The sequence below is a fragment of the Sciurus carolinensis genome, chromosome 18, assembly GCF_902686445.1.
Source record: "Sciurus carolinensis chromosome 18, mSciCar1.2, whole genome shotgun sequence".
NCBI lineage: Eukaryota > Metazoa > Chordata > Mammalia > Rodentia > Sciuridae > Sciurus > Sciurus carolinensis.
The window spans coordinates 13,420,543-13,442,476 of record NC_062230.1 but is presented as its reverse complement, the minus strand read 5'-3'; the positions used below and the strand labels follow the sequence as shown (position 1 = coordinate 13,442,476).

Below are 21,934 nucleotides of genomic sequence, written 5' to 3'. Positions count from 1 at the left end.
GTGGTAGTACTCCCAAATCTTCATATGGAATTTTCATTTGATGTTTAGTATTCATTATTGAGATGTTGACATTGAGCTTCTGTTCTTTAATGTGCCTGACCTGTTGTCATGTTCAACTGGATGTGTATTTTAACAAAGTACATGTGCCACATGCTCTTGAAGAGCACAGCACAGTGCACCTGTGGAGAAACTTTTTAATAAACATCCTCTCAACTTCATGATGCATGTGATCATGTCAGTCTGGACTGCTTCTTTGCTGTCAAATGCCACTGATTTTTTTATCAGAGTTCTGATTATTTGACCCAATTCTTTCCTTGAAAAAGAATCCTCAATTTGTTTTTGATATAGGAAAACAGAACAGGGGGCAGACCTTAAGCAAGAAACTGGAAGCAGGAAACAGGGAGGACCGTGAGGGACAAAAACCATTTCAGAGACATGACCCTCAAAGCTCTCAGAAGCACGTTACAGGATGGAATGCAAACAGAAAGCTTATTCCCCTTTTTAGGGATCAAAGAAATACTTCCATTACCAGTTTGCTCAAGGAAATGCTGTACAGAAGGAAAGTTCTCCACTCCTGGTAACATGCTAAATTCAACCTTCTTTTCACTATGTATTATTAACTTCCTATTTGCAGTGCTTCACATGGAACCCAGCTAGACCAGCTACTCTTCCACTGAGCACAACTGCAGCCCCATCATTTTTAAAAACCTGTACAATGAAGCTAACAGTGTCCATGAACACTGTCAAGTAAATGTGCTAGTAAACGATAATGCACGTAGGATAGTACCACTCCATACTGTAACATAAAACTACACTCTCACAAAAACACCTAAATAATGAAACCATTTATAGAAAGGGTGCTTCTACTTCAGAACAGTGTTTAGAAGAAAATTAAAATGTAAAATAATATGAACAAGCACACTGACAGGGACATGCTCTTAAGATAGGACAAAAACCAAACCCCACAGAGTGCAGCGGGTTTTCGTTAGAGAATATCTGTATGGTTGGGCAAGTCAGGGAGCTTTTCTGTCATTTGCTTTCCTTCTTAGACCTTAAGAGACCCACAGTTGTAGGTCCTAAGTCACTGATGATTGTTGTCAGTGTCTCCAAACTCAGCACCTGGATGGGTGGGTCAAATCTCTGACCCCCTCCAGTACTTCCTTGAACCAACAGCACACCTACACTCAGCGCCTGATGCGGGTGTGTCAGATACTGTAAAAACATCTGTCTTTGTCCAAAAGCTGGAATAGGGATCAACATGGAATGAGCTGGCTGGGATCCAAGATGGGGTGACAGATCAGGGTGAGGAATGGGCATGAAAACCAAGATCTAGAAGGATGGTTTCTGGATGTGTGCTCTCATCTGGGAGGGAAGACTGAGGGGCCACCTAAGGAGTAAGTTAGAGAGCAGGTGAATTTGGGGGCACCGGAGCAGACTCATGCTTTAGCTCCAGTTCTCCCTTGTTGCTGTGTGACTGGGGCAGCTTTGTAAACCGTTTTATTTTCAAACAAAAGAGGACTAACTTTGAAATCAAGTTCCATCTCTCTCCCAGCTTCCCTCCAAACAAGGTTTAACAGAGGATGACACAGGAGAGAGATTTACAAAGACCACCTCCATGACTACAGAGCAAGCAAAGAGGGTGAATTTGCAACTGAGGGATGATGAATGCATAATAGCTGTATATTTACATCCATACATCAGCACATCCAGAACTTCATTCTTTCTTTGATAATATCCCTTCACATGGATAAAACACATTTACACACATTCACCCACCAATAGACACTGGTGTGTTTTCCCCTCTTTGACTGGTGAATCATGCAGCTGTGAACATGTGTGTATAGATCTTTGTTGGTGGACCTGCTTTCTGTTCTTTGGGTATATACACTGAAGTAGATTGCTGGAACACAGAGGGAGTCTGTGTTTAGCTGGGAAAAGAGCCAATAAACTGTCTTGCACCATTTTACATTCCCACCAGTCAGGTGAAGGGAGTTGCAGCTTCTCCACATCCTTGTAAACATCTGGTATCTTCCATCTCCTTTGCCTTCGCCATCCATCATAGTTGTGATGTGCTTTCTCAAGGTGGTTTTGGTTTGCATCCTGCATCAATTTTGTCTCCTCTTTGCAAAGAGATTGTCCACTCTGACATACCAAATCAATTCATGATTGTACATTAACTTTGATGAACTTCTTCATTTTTCTGAGATATAATTCATTTTCCAAACAAGTTGGTAAATAGTCCCTTTTAGTCACAGGCTTGAACCCAATCTTGTAACATATTGTACACCCCTCTGCACAGTTCTGTTGTTAAGATATGAATGGACTGGCACTTACTTTTGTGGTATTTTGTAGCACTTAAGTTTTATTTATTTCTCTTACCTACAATTGTCACACTGTTTCCATTCATGTCTCTACATTTGGCTGTTAGTATTTATATTTCATATGATTTTTCATACATTGCCAAATTCACTCCAAAAGAACTCAATGGTTAGACCAAAATACTGTAGTTTGTAAATCTTGAACAAAACTAATATTTGCCCAACTGATCTCAAATAGATGTACAAAATGTATCTAAGTTTCCAAACTTCTGTTATCCAGAAGATTCTAAATTTGGATTCTAAATTTGACAGGACTTGACTCACGTGGGAAAAGGACAGATTTTCCTTAGGTTTAAGTAAAAATCAAACACTGGGGAATTAGATTGGTATACTCTATTACATCTGCATAATGTTGTCTTATTGCCGTCTAGTCATCGGTTTTCCTAACTAAAGCACACTTACCACTTTGAGCCATATGCTTTGTGAAGCAGAAACCAAGAGAAATAACATGTCACTTTTTAGCCTAAAAGGTATTTCCACACTTGAAAAACTCATCCTGAACAAGAGAGCACACATGCACAGTCACAGACGTGAAGTCCCAGAAGCTCACCTCACTAAGAAGACAAGGTGAAAAAAGAACATTTCTAACATACCACATTTTGGCCACTTGCATCATTAAATACTGGTTTGCAAATATCTACCCATAGGAACAGACATCTTCAATTCAATCTGGGTAGGATAGTTTGTTCTGATTTATAGGTAATACTTCAAAAAATCCAAGAACTCTAAATCTAAAAATCTTCCGTTGATTTCCAGTAATGATTTTAAATCAGGATGTGCTAGGTACAGTGGTTTGAGTCTGCAGTGTTCCTAAGGCCTATGCATACAAGGCTCAGTCGCCACCTTGCTGGAAGGGGTTGGGTGGCCGGCAACACCATGGCCAACCCTTGCTAAAGTTGAGCATGGCCTGGGTCCAAACCCTTGCTGAAGGAGTGACAGTGACAATGGTGAGAGAGAGACCACATGTCCAACCTTCAGGGAACACCTCTCTGTGCTGCTCTGCATCAGGTAGTGAACAGAAGCCATGCTTCAATGTCTAGGAAGCAAGCAAAGAGGGGCAGAGCCACAATTTGCCTGGGCCTCACTTCTCACCTCCCACTGTGCACTCAACAAGTTCAGACCCAGAATAGGAGCCTCTGCATCTCACCTCTCTCACGTTCTCTGCACCACAACCTCCAGCCACCATGTCTCCTTAGACACCCAACTCTGCCCTTTCCACTCAGTGACACTGCTGGCTCTTGAAATCCCCCATCTGGACAGTGAGGTCAGCTGGGCTTTCTCTCAGGGATCTAAATTATTTAAGACTAATATTCTATATATTTTGCCTTCTTTTACATGATTCATCTGGGAGAGGAAATCTCAATCCCAGGCATCCATGTTTGGCAGTTGAGGCAAAACTATAACTTTAGCACTCATTCTCTTTTCCCCAGGCTTTCCCTGGTTCTTGGGTCACAGAACAGGGATTTCTCTTCAAGGTTCAGAGACCCTGACTTCCCTGAGGACAAGGGAAAGTGAGAGGAGCAGCATCGGCAAAGTGTAGAGAAACTGCTGCGGAGGAGGTAGATGGAGCTTCCTTGGATGACTCCTATTCTGGAGGACTCCAAGGCTCAGTGAGGGGCTGTCACTAAGCAGGAGGACAGCAGGGTGCTTAACAGTGTCCCACCAATGAAGAACTTGAGGCCAGCACAGCCCTGCCCTGTCAGGCCATCATCACACCTCACCTTCCCACGAAAGGTCCTCTTTATTTCCTACCATACTGATTCCAATTTCTTTTCTATCTTTTAGTAATAGGGATTAAACCCAGGGATGCTCAACCACTGGTCACATCTCCAGCCCTTTTTATGGTTTATTTAGAGACATGGGATTGTTGAGTTGCTTAAGGCCTCATTAATTTGCTGAGGCTGACTCTGAAATCACAGTCCTTTTGCCACAGTCTCCCGAGCTGCTGAGATTACAGGCATGTGCCACAGCACCCCGCCCTGTTTCTATTTCTCCACACTGACATTTTCAAATCTGAAAGACTACAGTGAAAACATTGCCATTCCCAATTAGAATCTGTGAGGCGAGGACCAAGAAACTGTACTGTAGTGTTCCTACATGTGACCTCATGCTAAAAGTCTGGTATTTGCAAAGCACGTCTATTCACTCTGTTATCACCTAATATTAATATCAGACACCATCCATTGAAGGAGAAGTTATATAGCAAACAAAAGTTGAGCTTGTTACTCCATTTTTAAACAAGGTATTCATGTATATTAACTTGGACTCGGCCTAATTGCAGCATGTCTAGACAAGGTGGTCAGCAGAAACAGGAATTTGCAAACTACGACTTGAATTTGGACCAAAATTATTGGGATTTTAAAAGTGTGGAAGAGGATTTTAGTTGGAAGAGAATCTTCTCACACAGTCATGCATCATTTAATGAGCAGGGTGAGGAATGAAAACTGTGCCAATGGGCAATTTGTCCTTGTGGGAAGGCACATAGTGTACTTACAGAGGCTAAAATGGCTCCTACATTACTAGGCATTAGTATCATGAAGGACAACCATCATATATGTGGACCATTATTGACTGACACATTATCATGTGGCATGTGAGTTTACTAAAAAGCTGTCCATACAAGGGAGAGGGTGAACTTCTGATTTGCTATGGGAGAACCCAAACAGCTCTGATGCTTAAAGGCATCATGAATGGAAACAGGATAAGCAGAGCATCCAGGCAATTGGTCTTCACAACAACAGGACCTGATTACTCACAGGAAGGGACATTCCCATCAGGAAGACACTCAGAGGGCAACCTGGACTATGAGAGAAATGGCAAGGAACTCACTGTTACTTGGAAGGCTGCTGGGTCCTCATTCAACTCTGAACATCACATGGCTGCCAAACAAGTTGGACACTCACTCTCAGCAGATAACATGAATCTACCTGCATTTATTCCTCATTGGCAAGGGATCATGGGATTCATGGAAGAAACTAAAATGCAAAATAAAATTTCAACCACAGCATGAATAACAAGTGTTATTCATGTGCATCTTGTCAATAAGGTCCAATAGAGGCAAATAAAAAGAATTGGAACTTGAATGTGGAATCAACCCAAGGCCCACTGAGGGATAAACAGATGGATCAAAGATGTAGCCTTCCCTTCTGTGATTCAGTCTTAAGAAAGAGGAAAATTCTGACCCAAGCTCCAGCAATGCAGGATCATGAGGACAGTGCACAAAGTGGAACAAGGCAGACACACTGGGACAAACAATGTATGAGCTCATAGTCTGCAACACAGATGAGGTACCAATGGTTGTCAATTTCACAGAGACAGAGGGTAGAATGCTGGTCAGTAAGAGCTGAAGGAAGAGAAGGAGGAGTTAGTGTTTCTTGGGAGAAGAGTGTCTGTTGATGGTGAAGAAAAAACACTGAAGATCTATGATGGAGGTGGTTGCACAAAAGAAATTCATATTCATGCCCCACATGGTGGCATTATGGCCAATGATGGAACGATGCCCCACAGACATGAATTTCTTCCACAATATGACCTAGAATAGTGAGACTGGAGCCATCTCAGTTGGGGTAAGAGCACTCTAGGATGTCTGCTCACATTGACAGGAAATTATCTCCATTATCAAGTGATACATTACAATGGTCAAAATGATAAGCTTTCTATATACTGAACCACATTTTGGGGACAAAGATAGAAAACATGGATTGAAACTCCAGCTGGAAAGCAGAAGGCTGAGTTAGGAGGTTTGGAAGCAGCTCCCCAATTCCACTGGGTGCTGTGTCACATCCCACGCACTCCCATCTTCTCAGCAAACACTATATCCTGGCCTGAATGGGAAATGTTTCCATTTGCGTCTTTTCCTACATGTGAGATTTCCCATAGGGTACAAAGGTGACGATGAGATAGCGAGGTCAAGAGCAATATCCATGCTCCCAAATATGCTATGTAAACAGGAGAGAGTGATTGGAACTAAGAGGCTATCTTGAGGTGATCATACACTCCCAGAAAGTGGAGACACTGTGTGAAGAGTGTGAAAATGCACAGAAGTTTCTATGATTTTATGTCAAGAGTGCTTAACTGCCCAGTGTGTGTTCTCTGGACAGATTTCTGAAAACAGTGAAGACCAGTGAGACTTAGCAGAAGACATTTGCTACACTGAGTGCTTCCATATACATTATTCAACTGATAATTCACTGTGTGTGGGTTCTTTTGCACATATGTTGCTCCCACTTGGGAGGTCAGGCAATTTCTGCCTTCCCTGACATTCCTTGCTATTCTCCTTCCTCTCCTGCCACACTGAATGCTGGAGAGACCCAGCGATAGGGTATCTAACATCTTTTGTGTTGAGAATGGAGACAAGAATCCATGTTTTGGAGAGAAGTGAAAGAGGGAGTAGGAGACCAGGAGAATAGTTTGGCATGGTGGACAGAGTTTGCATAAATAGCAGGAGAGACCAACTCCTCTAGAACCCTGGGACACATGCACAGACCAGTGTGGCAGTTACATGTGTTTTCCTTCAAACTGGTTGCCAGGTTGGAATGGGCGATGACATCAGAGGCTTCCACCCTTCCTGACTGAGGGCCAGACTCTGGGTCACTGGCAGTCCAGTGGGCAGCAGTTTGTCCTCAGGGCTGTTCTTCACCTGATTTCTCCCTGTTTGACAAAGAGAGAACAGACTCTTATTCAACCAAATTCTGGAAGAAGGATTTGCCATAATAAGAAACTAGGCACTGTAGAGGGAAGAAAGAGCACTGGAGAAGTGATGTCGGATCAAGAAATCTCCCAGTCTGAGCAACCGCCTTCCCAGCCCAGCACCTTAGGCCACCTACAGGTGGTGGTAGATGATGAGGTCGCAGGCCCATCAGGTGAGGGAGCTAGAGACAACCCAGTTGACATGATGATGGGTAAGGAGGAAGGGGTAGAGAAGCCAGAAAAGATGGACTCATGGAGCCCAGTTTGGAAGGACAGAACAGGTCATGGGACAAGGAAGTCCACATGGATGGAAAATCTGCAAAGAGGGAGCTGCGCTACAAGATGAGAGCCAAACGTAGAAAGGGGGTAGGAGGGATGAAAAGGGGTCACACTCTCCATGGGAGAAAGTGTCCATAATGAGCAAAACTTTTGAGGAACACAAAGATACCACAATGGTAAGGAGATCAGAGGCAGATGGTTATCAGCAAAGGGGAAAGAAGGAACAATAGCTCAGATGGTGGCAAGACATGAAGTTCTCTGGTGAGGAGGGGGACTGGGATTAGATGATAAAAGGCAGAGTTCCAAATACAGGAGCTTTACTCAGCTTTCCTTACTCAGCCCCGTGGGTAGAACCCTGCCTTCCATGTCGGGTCTCCAGGAAGAGAGAGTGAACCTCCGAATCAGAGGATGATATGGATGATGATCTTCCAGGGGCTTTTGATTCAGTGCCCTGGGTCGAATCTGGCCTCATGTCTGAGACTGCTGACCAAAAGAGAAAGAGGGAATCCTCAACTGAGTCTGACGAGGAGCTGGAGGAGCTGGATAGTGAGCTAAATCACCCCTGGGATGTCGATTCACTGTGTGGCCTCAAAATGAAACTCAAAAAACGGCGAATGGACTTGGTGCTACCAGAACACCATGAAGTTTTTAAGAGGCTACTAGGTAGGGAGACACCCCAGGGAGTGCCCTCCAATCCTCTCTCCACACAAAGATGAACCTTATAGCCACATCGGCTACCTCTGACATCCCCATGCGGGGAGGACTCAGGACCCATCTCCCCTCAGAGACTCTTAGGTGATGGATGCTTACATTACACTTATAAAAGGTCCCTGCTTGGAATCACAGAGCTTGATTCCAACAGTCCTCTCTGACTGCACACACTCAGGCTCTAACAGATGTCCTACACTCCTGAGGGTGGGTAATGGGGCTGATGTGACTGTCAAATGAGAAAATGACCTAGGAACTCCCTGATTCTGAGGAGGTGCATTCCTGGGTGATGATGGGCCCTCACAGTTTACCTAAGTTTTTGATCACACAGGTATCTAGCTCTTACCAAACCTCACTCACTTGCTTTTCTGGGGACTCTCAGGTCAAAGCAACTTGTCCAAGGAATGTTCCTGTCCTCTTCCTGTCCACCTCTGCTGGCCTCCAATCCCACACCTTCTCCAAAGGAGGTCGTCTTCTGCTTCTACTCTCAATCTCCCATTGAAGACAGGGGACAAAGGACTGGGAGTTGGGCTAAGAGAGTGCCACTAAGATAAAGTATCTAAGCAAGGGGACCTGCTTATTGGGGAAGGTGTGGAGGGACCAAGGTCCTCAAAGGACACTGGAATTTTGTTCACAGAGGATCCTGTTGTCAAAAGATTCCTGGCCTGGGACAAGAACCTGAGGGTGTCTGACAAGGTGAGGTTTTCTCCACTACGTAGGGTTCCTGCTCCAGCAGAGCCTGGACTGGGGAGGGCTTTCCGACCCCATCCTCCTTCTCATTGCTTCCACCAAGAGTCACCAAGATGTGCCAAGTCCTGGCTCCTTTGTGACTCGTCAACATCTCCCTTCAGGGTCTAGCAGCTTCTTGCAGAGGGGACAGGTGGACTTGCTTTTGCTTGCGGTGCTCTGCGCTCCAAGCCCAAGAAGAATCTTGCATGGCTCTTCCCTCCTTGCTTGTTGCCACCTGAGGTTCTGGGATCCTCTCCTCTCTTCTCTCCCTGCCATCCCCTGTTCTCTAGCTGAGCTAACACCCTCTTCACCCAGGTGACCTATAAGCCTTCCCTCAAACGGTCTCCTCACAACTGGCCCTCCAGTGCACATCTTTGCCTCCTCTCCCTGATTGCTCTCTGATTCACCCTGGTCCCTCCTGTGCTTCCCAAGAAGAAGGTCTCCTTTCTTGGTCACCCTCTCTTAGTAGCACTTTCAACCCCACATCCCCACTCCTCTGTCCCCTTTTTCCTTCTCTTCTGGGATGTGACCGCTGTATTTTTCCTCTCTCTCCACCAGTACCTCCTGTCTATGGTGATAGCTTACTTTAGCCGGGCTGGCCTCTTCTCCTGGCAGTACCAACGAATCCACTTCTTTCTGGCCCTGTGAGTATTTGGCTTCCCTCATCAATCAGGATTCACTACCTGGGATTTAGGAGGGTAGGAGAGGGCACTACCCTTTCTTTGACTTTTAACGTCTCTGTCCTTTTTTGTTCTGGGTAGAAGAAATTATAAAATTGTAATATATTTTTTTTCCTCACATTCCTACTCAAAAAAAAATACACAAGCTCACTTAGACCAGTTTTTGGTTTGTTTAATTTTTTGTTCTTAGTTATAGATAGACACACTGCCTTTTTTTCATTTATTTTATGTGATGCTGAGGATCAAATCCAGTGCTTCACTCATGCAAGACAAGAGCTGTACCACTGAGCTACAACTGCAGCCCCACTTTTAAAAAACAAAAGAAAACATAAAGCTCACTTGGGAGGACTGGAGGAAAGCATGGGCACTTCCTGTCCCTGACACAGAGAGTGAAGATGCAGCCACATCTGTCTACTCTCTTTCTCTTTCTCTTTCTACACCAATATCGTTTTTTCTTCTGCCTCTGGATTTCCAGGACACATGCCCAATTCCCAGCTCAGCACAGGACCAGTACGAAGTGCTCCTCACTGGTCCTTCATACAGGTGTCTTCTCACATCTGTGACTTTCTACATACTCCTTGAAAATCCTTCCACAATAGGTACAAACACCCCTTGTGCCTCCACCTTAAGTGTTTTACTCCTTGCTTTCTAGACAAAGGCTGGATTCCATCAGAGGTGTCTGTCTGGCAGAGGCCTCTGGACCTATGGATGGTCCTCCATAATCCTGAATAGGGCTGGTGCAGTCCTGTCTGAAGATTGTCCACCTGGCCTCCTTTTGGGAAACTGACCCCAAGGGGAGGTCCTTCCTGGTTGTGTTCCTGAGAAGCAACCTGATTTCTTTCCTCAGCTACCTGGCCAGTGACATGGAGGAGGACAACCAGGCTCCTAAACAAGACATCTTTTACTTCCTCTATGGGAAGAGCTATGCCCTGCGTCCCTTGTTCCACAAACTGCACTATCAATTCATCTGCTCCATGGGCTGGAACACTTGGGTTTCCTTGGAGGAGTGTGAGGAGGTGGGTGGTGCTGTGTGTCTTGTGGAGGGCGAGGGAGGGGCTGACTGGAGACTCAGGAAGGTGGGTGGTTGCAGGTGGGATCTGCCAAGGACAAAGCCCTGGAGACTGTGCATAGAGGGAAGCACCTCCTGTGCAGTCTCCAGATGTGTTTTTTGTTGTTGTTAGTGAACCAAATGTGGATCTCAATTTACTGTATGCAATCTAACAAAACTTTGGTTGAAATTTACCAGATACACATAAGTGGCTCATGTAATAAAACAAAGTTCCATTTCAAGAAAATGAAGTTCATACTGTGAGGAAAAGTAAAGCACATTACAAATATAAAAACAAGTCCAATTTCTATTCAATAAGGGAATTACAGTTTAATAAAGCAGATTTAAGTGATTTTTTTAAGATATATATGTTTGGTCTTTAATATATATATATATGTATAGATACATCTAACAATTGTAAACTATGGTTTATGTTACAGGAGGTGTATAAATGACATGAAAGGAATCTTTATACTATACCAAAATTATTCAGAAAGTAGAATATTTTATGGTGAAATACTTTTTCATTCATAGAATCTTTGCACAACTATTTTCTACTTTGGACTTAAGAAGATTTACAGTTAAATTACTTATCTAGAGCACTGAGATGTACTCTTTCATTTTAAACAAAAATCATACCAAAACTATTCATCTGACAGGGTTATACTTACATACAAAGTATAATAGGGTTTCAGAAATTAAAAATACATTTAATCATGTAACTAAGTTTTTTTGATGCACCCAAACACAAACATCACTAACACTAAACCATTATTCTACTCAAATCAGAGGCATAAAGCTGCTCTCTTGATAAAATCAACTTCTCAAATTTGATTAGATGGAACACCAAAAGGATTATATGTATCAAATCATCTTTACAAAATTGTCCACACAACTAGCATAATACTTATCTGTTATAAAATAGGAAAATATTCTCAATTTTAGAAAAGAAAGCTGACAATATGATGTCCAACAGCTTATATATAAATCTAGTATGGTCCATGTCAGTAATAGATGAAATAAGGTTGTCTTGATATCTGCATACAGTTCTTTCATTTGTCACCAGGCTAAACAAATCTCAAAATTACATCTTCATATGTCACCTCCTTTGTAGCCAACAGAACTTAGTTAATAGAATCAAGCCTCTCAACACTTTGTTAGGTATTTGTAGACTACTGAATCATAGTGACTAGAAAGTCCACATCAAAGTGAGGTAATTTTAAGGAGTGGGAAAATAAATTCAACATTATTTCAAGAACTCAATGTCCTGTCAAGTCATCAGCTTTTGTAGGGCCTCTTTCTCTTTGCAGATTCAAGCTTATGATCTGCAGTTCTGGGTGTGGGGCTGAGATCGCACCCTCCTTCCCTAGGAGTCCTGGAACCATGGAGGCCTGAGGGGAGGGACCACATTCTGTGTCCCTGGCCTGACGACAGAGTCATCTACTGTCTATTTAGGATGTCCAAGGACCTAACTACTTGATCCACTCCTGTCCGCCTCCCACCCACAGCCACCCTCTGTGACTGGTGAGACACCCTGAATCCCCCAGTCAGCCCCACAGACTCAAAACCACAACCACACAGGTGACCTCCCAGAGATGTGCTGGTGCTCCAAGGCTGCTCAGCCAGACCTGAGAGAGAACAGTTTGTCACACAGGAAGTACTAGAAATCCTTCACTCAGAGCAGCTGGGCCCAGTGTCAGCAGTGATGAAAGGCTGCTGTCTATCTAAAGTGAATATCCTGGAGCCACGCATCTCTCTCTCCCCCTGGAAACTGTCTTTTGACCCTCTCCTTTTAATTCATCTGGGGCCAGGCATCCCTGAAGGATACCAAGCGTGGAGATGACTTATTTATACAAGTCACTTTCAGTAGATAAAAACAAATGTTATTTATATTGAAGTATATTTATGTTAAAGAGTTTAGAGATATATGTTGTTTGGAAAATTGCTGTCTCTTATAAGTTTTTAGATGAGGGTTATATCAGGTTTGGGTACATAAATATTTCTCTTAGGTTTTTAATCTTTTATCTTTTTTACCTATTTTATACCTCAGTAGTACTACCACATAGTCTTATAAATACAAAATTTTCATTTGATGTTCAATCATTAATGTGAATATGGAGTTGCTATTATTTAACTTGTCTTGCCATGTTTTTCTGTCATTGTAAAGTATGTACTGTAAGAGAGCACAGGTGCTCTGTGCTTTTGAGGAGCACAGCACAGCCCATTTGTGGGGAAAGTGAATAAAGTTGAAAATCTTCTTACCTTGATGCATATGATCATGTCATTCTGGATTGTTTGTATGCTGTCATACCATGCTGCTGTGTAACAGGGCTGTTGTTAACTGACCAAAATTTGTGCCTGTAAAGGAAAAACACCTCAATTATTTTTCATGTAGGAAAACAACAGAGAAAGTTGCAGAACTGAAACTAGAGACTAGAAACAGGAAACACAGGGAGGATATCGAGAGACACACCACAGGAAGATGAACGAAAATTCAGGACAACTGTATAACAATCTTAAATCTAAAATCAATGAAAGGCATCTCAACAGGAGATGGTTTCCTGGTAATGGTTCAAGGATGGGGACACACATGGAATGGCAGACATTGCTACTTGAGTCTCAATGGGAGTCTTTTCTACAACCTCTGTTTCTAGTTTTACAAAACAGAATATGCAAAGGGTATTCTTGAAATAGAAACTCATGGAGGGACATGGAGGTACTACAGCAGTTTGAGGAGGATGAGATGAGAGGAAGAGCTGAAGCTGGTAAACAGGCACAGAGAGAAGGAGCTAATAGTGTGGGCACTGAGTGACTGTAGACAAGCATCTTGGGACAAGGGAGCAGAGGAGAATATGGAGCGGGTGTGGAAAGGAACAGAGGAATTAAAGTATCAGCCAGAAGTAAAACAAAAGTAAGAGAGGTGGTAACACAGTCAGTGATGGGGTGCAATAAGTGGTTAGAGAGGCAAGTGGAGATGTGGGAAGGGCCTGGAAAGGTCCAACATGGAATTAGCTTAAGGTTGGGTGGATGTGTTAGAAGAGGGATGACGGTTGGGTGAGTGGAGCAACTGAAGAGGTAAAAGTTCCAAGGAGGGAGAGACCATTAAAGTCGGGCACAGTGCAATGTAATTCTGATGCTGATCAACTGCTTGGAGGTCTCAGGCTACAGGTTGAGACCACAGGGTCCCTCTGCACTGCATCAGCTTTACGCTCCAGGTTTCCCAGGTCATTCTCAGTTCTCACCTGTGGCAGCAAATTCGGGGATTCCCATGATTCTATTGTATAATTCTAGAACCATAACATCTCACTGAGGTTAGGAAAGCTTAAATCCTATCATGTCAAAAAGAACACAAATTATGACCAGCTAATAGAAAAAGGCACATTGCTGAAGATCTAGGAATGACCGAATGAACACTGTCACGTCCTCAGGATGCAACATCTTCAGAGGACATGGATGTACAGGACCAACCAGGGAAGCTCACCTTGGTGTCAGCATCCTGAGTTTTATTGGAATTTCACTAAGCATTTGTAGGAGTGGATGAGTAGAGCAACACAGCAGGCTCAGATCCTGCCTTCTGGGTCCTTACCACAGAGTGCAGGAGCCAGGTGTGTGTCCAGGGAAGAAGACAAGGGAAGTGGGTGTGGAGAGGGACGGGGCATCATGACGTCCACAACACATCATGGGGGTGGCACCAGGCTGCGTCATGTCTCCAGACTGGTTCTGTCTCCCTGATCACTGTGCGGGAGGCGCCCTTCCCAAGTCCCTGACCAGCGAAGTCCTCTCGAGGGAAGGCCCATCCCAGGCAATTCTGGGCGGGCAGGCAACCAACTCCGACTTCTCGGTCAACCGAGGTTGGCCTTCCTATTCCCACTGCCAGGTCGACTTCCTGGCCACACCGGAAGTCCGGAAGTCGGAAACCGTGATCCCGGGCCCTCAGCAGGCCCCAGTACTGGGACTCTATTTCCCAAGAGTCTGTGCGCCCCCGCTAGGGACCGTCTGAAACGTGCCTGCCTCGTGTGACAGCTCAGAGGAGACAGGCTGGGAGCACTGGCTGCCCACAGCCCTCCCACCCTCCAGCGAGGGTTCTCCTTAGGTCAAGGGAGTCTTTAAGGGAATGTCAGAATGCATTTCCTTCACCTGGCCTTTTTCCTGATTGTCCCTTGATTCAGTGATGGTTACAAAAATCTATACAAGTGGTAAAATGGTAAAGACCTGCAGACTCCTGGCATAATTCCCTAATGTAAATATTATCCTAGAGTCTTGTGGTGTTGACGCTGCGGGGGATACTGGACGAGTGGTACATTGAACTTCTGTGTACTGTCTTCACAAGTTTCTTTGAATCTATAAGTATCTAAAATAAAAAAGCAAAAATTCCACACATTTATGTTGACTGAATATTACTGAGCTGGGAAAGCACTGTCTATTTCCCATTTTATGAATCTTTAGGAAAGACTGGTCTAATCTACAGATGGACTCACAGGGGTGGATGCTGGGCTGAGCTTTGGGAAAATGTCACAAGAAATATCTGTATCATTAGTTTGGTGATAAACAAATGGTCAATGAAATTTTCCCCACATTATCAAAACATGCACATAAAATAAATGCTCTTGTTACATATATTAAATATAATAAGTTGATTTTGAAAACAACTCAAAAATTGTATTTTCTGATTTTGGACAATTATATGGCACACGGAAGGTAGCCTTGACTGCCGAGCTGTCTTTTACTCATTCCCCCTCCCCCTTTCACTAATACCACACCTATTTTATTTTTTCAACTTTCCAGCTGGTGTGACATATGATTAGTTCAGGCTATGTTATATGAAATCAAAACTCTGAGTAATCACAGGACACAAAATGAGTGTGGGGCTGGCTTCTATGACAGGAGTCCTGGGCGGCCTGCTGGACTCTCTTGTGTCACTCAGTTGTTTCTTTCCAGTTCTCTCAGTATTTTGCCATCATAACGCTACTTCCCTATGTTTCCTTCCTTACTCGTAAGCCATCCCAGACCCCCATCTCACTGCAGCCCATTCCAGTCCAGTCACAATGGCCTGGGCGTGCTACTTGTCTTCTGAAGTCCAGTAGCCCCCTCTTCTCTTCATAAGTAATTATTTTTGCCTAATTAATTCTATGCTGTCATTTCAATGTTCTCATCTGATCCACTCTGTGTAAGTTATCGTCACATCAAACCCTGATTCCTTTGCCCTCCTGCTGTTCTGCTGTAATCACTCTGAACACTTTTGGATTCTCCCCCTTCTTCCCTAAGCAAGTCAGCTGCTCCTCTGACCTGCAACTACAGCTTTGCTGCTGTCACCCCTCAGCTCTGCTCAGCCTCCACATGCAGCTCTGCATGTTCTTTGGTTCCAGAAGCCTGGATGCTCCCACTCTGCCATATTCTTGTCCTGATTGCTCCTGACGTCCCCTCTTGAGAGTGACAGTCATCACAATGCATTTCCTAAGCGACTCCCTTGATTTGTCCCTTCTCAGCTTTCCGTGGCCTCCAGCCCCTCTCACCTTCTCAGCTGGTCCACTCTCCTCATCCTGGGAGTCGTGTGGGCTTCCCCTTCTCAGTGACCTTCCTGCATCTTCTGCTGGATTCACTGCAGGCTTCTCTCTACCTCAGAATTATACCACAGCACTGTTCTCCAGCCTTTCCAAATGCTCCCCCTTGACCTCTGTAGCCTGGCCGTGTGTTTTCTCGCCTGATCTGTGACTGACAGGTTGCTCACGTGCATCATGGGTTTCCTGGACAACCCTTTTGTCATTCAGGTCTACTCTCATCTCAGCTGCTCATAGGTCCTCTTCTGCCCACATCTGCCATCCTGTGTGGGCCCAGAGCTACTTGAGTACCATTGATTCCTTTGTGTCTCAGAAACAGGATCTGCTTCCAAGCTGCCCTCATCAGACCAGTAGTCTGCTCAATCTTTAAAATTTCCTATGCACTTTTTAAATGTTTTTCTGTTGACAGTAAAATGCATTTTGACACATTTTACACGAATAGAGCATAACTTCTCATTTCTCTATTCATGGTGCTGAGTCATACCAGTAGTATAGTCATACATGCATATAGGATAATATACATGTATGTCTCAATCATCCGCTCTGCCCCATCCCTTCCTTCACTCCCCTCCACATAATCCAATGTTCCTTTATTCTTCCCTACCCACCCTGCACTATGCATCAGCATTTGCTTATCAGAGAAAGCACTCAGCCTTTGGTATTTTGGGGATTGGCTTAACATGATATTCTCTAGTTCCATCCATTTACCTGAAAATGCCATAATTTCATTCCTCTTTAAGGCTGAGTAATATTCCATTGTGTATATGTATCACATTTTATTTAACCATTTATCTTCAGGGCATCTAGGTTGGTTCCACTGATGAGGCTGCGTCACTAGTATGCTGATTTTAAGTCCTTTGGGTATAAACCAAGGAGTGGGAAACTGGGTCAAATGGTGATTCCATTCCAAGTTTTCTGAGGAATCTCCATACTGCTTTCCATAGTGGTTGCTCCAATCTGCAGTCCCAGCAGGAATGTTGAGTGTACCTTTATCTTCACATCCTCGCCAACATTTATTGCTTGTATTCTTGAAAACTGCCATTCTGATTGGAGTAAGATGAAATCTTAAGATTAGTTTTGATTTGCATTTTCTCTAATTGCAAGAGATGATGAACATTTTTTCATATGTTTGTTGGTTATTTTTTCCTCATTTGTGAAGTGTCTGTTCAGTTCCTTAGCCCATTTTTTGACCGGATTATTTGTTTTCTTGGTATTAAGTTTTTTGAGTTCTTACATACCATGGAGATTAGTGCTCTATCTGAGGTACGTGTGCTAAAGGTTTTCTCCCAGTCTGTAGGCTCTTTCTTCCCATTTTTGATTGCTCCCTTTGCTGTGAAGAAGTTTTTGAGTTTGAATTCACCCCATTTATTGATTTTTAATTTTACTTCTTTTGCTTTAGGAGTCTTGTTAAGGAAGTCAGGTCCTAAGATGACAAGATGAAGATTTAGGCCTACTTTTTCTTCTATTAGGCACAGGGTCTCTGTTCTAGTGCCTAGTGTTTGATCCACTTTTAGTTGATTTTTGTGCAGAGTGAGAGATAGAGGTTTAACTTCATTTCACTGCATTTGTTTTCCCAGCACCATTTGTTGAATAGGCTATCTTCTCTCCAATGTATGTTTTTGGAATCTTTGTCTAGTATGAGATAACTATTTATATGGGTTTGTCTCTGTATCTTCTATTCTGTACCATGGTCTACCTGCCTATTTTGGTGCCAATAAAATCCCATTTTGTTACTACTACTCTGTGGTATAGTTTAAGGTCTGGTATTGTGATGCCTCCTGCTTCACTCTTCTTGCTAAGGAGTGCCTTAGCTATTCTTCGTCTCTTAATTTTCAAATGAATTTCATGATTTCTTTTTCTTGTTCTGTGAAAAATGTTGGGATTTTAATAGGAATTGTATTGAATCTGTATAACACTTTTGGTAGGATGGCCATTTTGACAATACTAATTCTGCCTATCCAAGAACAAGGGAGATCTTTCCATCTTCTAAGGTCTTCTTTAATTTCTTTCTTTAGTGTTCTATAGTTTCATTGTAGAGGTCTTTCACCTCTTTGTTAGATTGATTCCCAAGTTTGTTTGTTTGTTTTTTAGGCTGCTGTGAATGGGGTTGTTTTCCTAATTTCTCTTGCAGTGAATTCATCCCTATGCGCTTTTTTTACAAGTCACAGAATGTTCAGCTCACTCAGTGAACCACAGCAATCAAAGCAGGGAAGACTCAAACATTTCCAGAGATATTTTCTAAGAAAACATTGCAGAAATCTCTAATATATAGGAAAAAATTATCATTTAAATGGAGGGCCAGGCACGGTGGCAAATACCTATAATTCCAGAGGTTCCGGAGGCAGGGTCAAGAGGATTGCAAGTTCAAAACCAGCTTCAGAAACAGCAAGATACTAATCGACTCAGTGAGACCCTGTCTCTAAATAAAATACAAAATAGGGCTGCACAAAATACAAGATGTGGCTCAATGGTTTAGTGTCCCTGAGTTCAATCACTGGTACAAAAAAAAAAAAGAATTGAGGGAGGGGGTGGGGTATGGGTCATTGGTAGACTGTGTTTAGCCTGTACAGAGTCCAGAGTTCAATCCCCAACACCAAAAGGAAGAAAGAGGACAGAAGAAGTATACATCTAACTCATTATTAAAATGATAAACATGGCTGGGGAGGTAGCTCAGTCGGTAGAGTGCTTGCCTTGCAAGCATGAGACCCTGGGTTTGATCCCCAGCACCGCAAAAAAAAAAAAAAAAAAGATAAACAATCTTGTTAATACTTTTAGAAAAGGAGATAATTCTCCAAAACTGATATAAAAGTGGTCAATAAGCACATGAAAGGATGGGCAACACCAGCAGTCATCAAAGAAAATCAAAACCATGAGATACCATTTTCTACTCACTCGGATGCCTATAATCAGAAAGTCTAATAATAATGTCTAGGTAAGGATGATGAGTAATTAGAACCCTTATACACTGCTGGTTGCAAGGTAAAATAATGAACTGCTCAGAAGTCTGGCAGTTCCTCAAAGGTTAAATGTAGATTTACCACATAATCCAGCAACTCCACAGCCAGGTACATACTGAGACAAATGAAAACACATGTCTATTCAGAAACTTTATGCAAATGTCCAAAGCAGCATCATTTGTATTTCCTCAAATTGAAACAACCCAAATATTCACCAACTGATGAGTGAGTCAAATGGGGCCTGTCCCTTCAATGTGACCTTATTCAGCCATAAGAAGGAAGCACTGAGCATGTCCAACATGGATGAATCTTGAAAATATGCTAAGAAGCCAGACCAAAAGGCCACATAGTGGATAAGAACACTTCCATAATGCCCAGTATATGCAAATCTATGGGACAGAATGCAGATGAAGGGAAGCCTAGGGCTGGGTGAACTGCGGGGAAACGAGGAGGGACTGCTAATGGATACAGACAGATTTCTTCTTGAGGTGATGAAAATGTTCTGAAATTGATTCTGGTGATAGTTGCACAATTCTGACATACACTAAAAACCCCTGACTTTAAACGGGTGAGTCGCATGGTATGGAAATTACATCTCAATGAGGCTATGACAATAAAAAAGAATAGGTGCTAAATAGAAATGGCCATTCTTTAACTTTCATGCTGACACACACCATGCTGACAAGTATAACAACTGCCAGGAGGACCAAGTAACTGCTGAGCAGGACTCCACCAGCACATCTAGTCTCCCTCTGTGTATGACATACAGAATTACAATGCCAATTCACCTGTCCAGAAACAGGAAGGGTCAGAAATGGAATCCAAGGGGCTGCTTTGTAAAATTACAAAGAAGTAAAGGGAATTAATGTTTTCCAAAACAAGTTAAACCTGATTGTGGGATATAATTTTCATCAATGAAAGAACACTAAGTTAACTAAAGAGTATGGCTTTCTTTCCTTCCCCCGCTCCACTTCCCAAGCTTACATCATTGTTCTTAGTCAATGCCTGCTATAATCCATTTAAATCCACTTCATTCCATAAGCAAGCAAATAAAATTTCAGCTGCTGGAAAACTGCCCATCCTGACTCAGAAATATGCAACCGGGAAGCCAACAAACTCTATGTTTGCTAAAATTACTAATAAGAGAATTTGTACATCTGTGGATTAACAAAATCAACACACACTGAATGTGAACCAAGAGGAAGGAACTAAACAGAGATGCAATGGTGTTCATGGTGAGCAATGATGGAGTCCTGTGGCCTTGTAACTAAGATTCTGTAACCCACTGCAGAACAATGAAAGACATCACTGAACAACAGGAAATAATAATGACCCTGACCCATCCCTAGAGGTATTTTAGCAGAAGGCAGTGCACCACTTGGCAAGACTGCCCTATTAAGGATTCGAGCCCAGAACCTTTAAGAAGTGAAACTGGGCAACTGGGAATTTAGCTCAGTGGCAGAGGGCTTGTGTTTTTCATCAGTTTTGTGATATCAGGTTTCTATGTCTACACATAATAATAGGGAAATGATCTCAGAAAAACCTGGCCCTGAAAACTACAGAGCTCCTAGAAAGCTTCTTGTTTCCAAATTCCTTTCCCTTGAGAATCTATAGTTTTTCAGAACAATGATATTATTCCTTGCCTACACTCTTTGCCAACAGACTTCGTGCATCAATTCTGCTTCCCACTGGATGCACACTCCGAAAGAAAAGGCATGCGAAGCCTTTCTGCTTCTTTAGACATTCTGCCCCCGCCCCGCGCCCCGCTCAAAATGGAACGAAGGGCATTATTTTCCAACTTTCGCCTGCGTGGCAGGAGCTTTGCTCTCCCGCGCAGAGTGGAAACCATGAAGAGTTCGAGACCATGGTTTTTGGTCGGCAATGACGGCACCGCTCCCCTGTGCCAGATCTCAGCTCTGCACCCCCAGTGGTGCTCCTGCCCTGCAGCGCTGACTTCTGGTCCCATGATGTGACCCCGGACACCGCCTCCCCTTTCCGGCCTCTGTCTGACATCTGTACAATGGGAACAGCAATAGCACCTACCTGCTCCGTGGTGGTGAGGACCAGTCAAGGGAATGCAAGGCCAGCGCCGCGACCGCGTCAGCACCCGAAGACTGGCGATTCTTATCACGGTCTCAGGTGACACGCGCCTCCCTGCTCCTCGGCGCGATCCAACAGCCCTCGCAGGAACCGCTTGAAGAACGCAGGGAAGACCAAGTCATCGCTGACAAAGTCCCAGCGCCGGCCGAAGGGGACCATCCCAGGAACGCCTCAGGGCTCTCAGCGCGCCACGCTTCTCGGAAACCTCACCACTCCACAGGCAAACGCTCTCGCACTCCGCGCGGGCGCACAGGGCGGGACACCGCGCAGGCTCGCGCAGGGCCCAGGCGCGCCCACGCGCACTGGCGCCCCACGGCTCTCTGCGCCTGCGCTGGCTCTCTAACTCTGTGGTTTGGTTGTTGGGTTTTATTTCCTTAAAAAAGAAATCGAAATCCTATTTCCAAAATGAGCCATCCAGATCAAAGCATAGCTCATGAGAAGACAAAGCACACTTGTGCCTCTTTTTTCATGAAGAAAATGTTTCGTATGTAGAGAAGTTGCCTGACACCTAATGACTCACCGGGACTCTTTAACAAGGGATAAAATCCTATAATTAATTGTACCATCATAACTTTTGGAAAAGTAAGATCCTTGATATCCTTCTCTGCTTGTTCTTTTAGGTTAACTTCGCTATTTGCAAGTTACAAGAAGCAGTCTAAAAGACTTGGTATTTCATCATATCTTCATATTCACAGGGTCAAACTTATCTTTAATCTTTAATTTTTCCAAATTGATTCACACCTTCCTCTATTTCTCCGTTTAGTACTTGACTTTCTTTGATTAGATCCAATCCTGATTCGGATAAAAT

The 21,934-nt window shown here is 43.5% G+C and overlaps 1 protein-coding gene and 1 pseudogene across 4 annotated transcripts in view; one reads left to right on the top strand and one right to left on the bottom strand.

Annotated features, from left to right (window-relative positions):
* Nucleotides 1-21,379, bottom strand: part of LOC124970024 (speedy protein E4-like) — a 56,851-nt gene extending 35,472 nt beyond the window's left edge. For 3 of the 4 annotated variants that reach the window (XR_007106061.1, XR_007106062.1, XM_047533050.1), the window contains exons 1-2: nucleotides 21,070-21,379; nucleotides 12,774-12,869 (exon numbers count right to left, since the gene is read on the bottom strand). Coding sequence is in view for 1 of the 4 variants with exons in the window: in XM_047533050.1 (XP_047389006.1) it covers nucleotides 12,774-12,783 (10 nt within the window). In the remaining 3 variants the exon portion in view is untranslated. Of the gene's footprint in view, nucleotides 1-5,005; nucleotides 7,029-12,773; nucleotides 12,870-21,069 lie in introns of those variants that run through there. The other variant, XR_007106063.1, reaches the window with a different exon arrangement.
* Nucleotides 7,138-11,881, top strand: LOC124970616 (speedy protein E4-like; annotated as a pseudogene).
* Nucleotides 21,380-21,934: the final 555 nt, after the last annotated feature.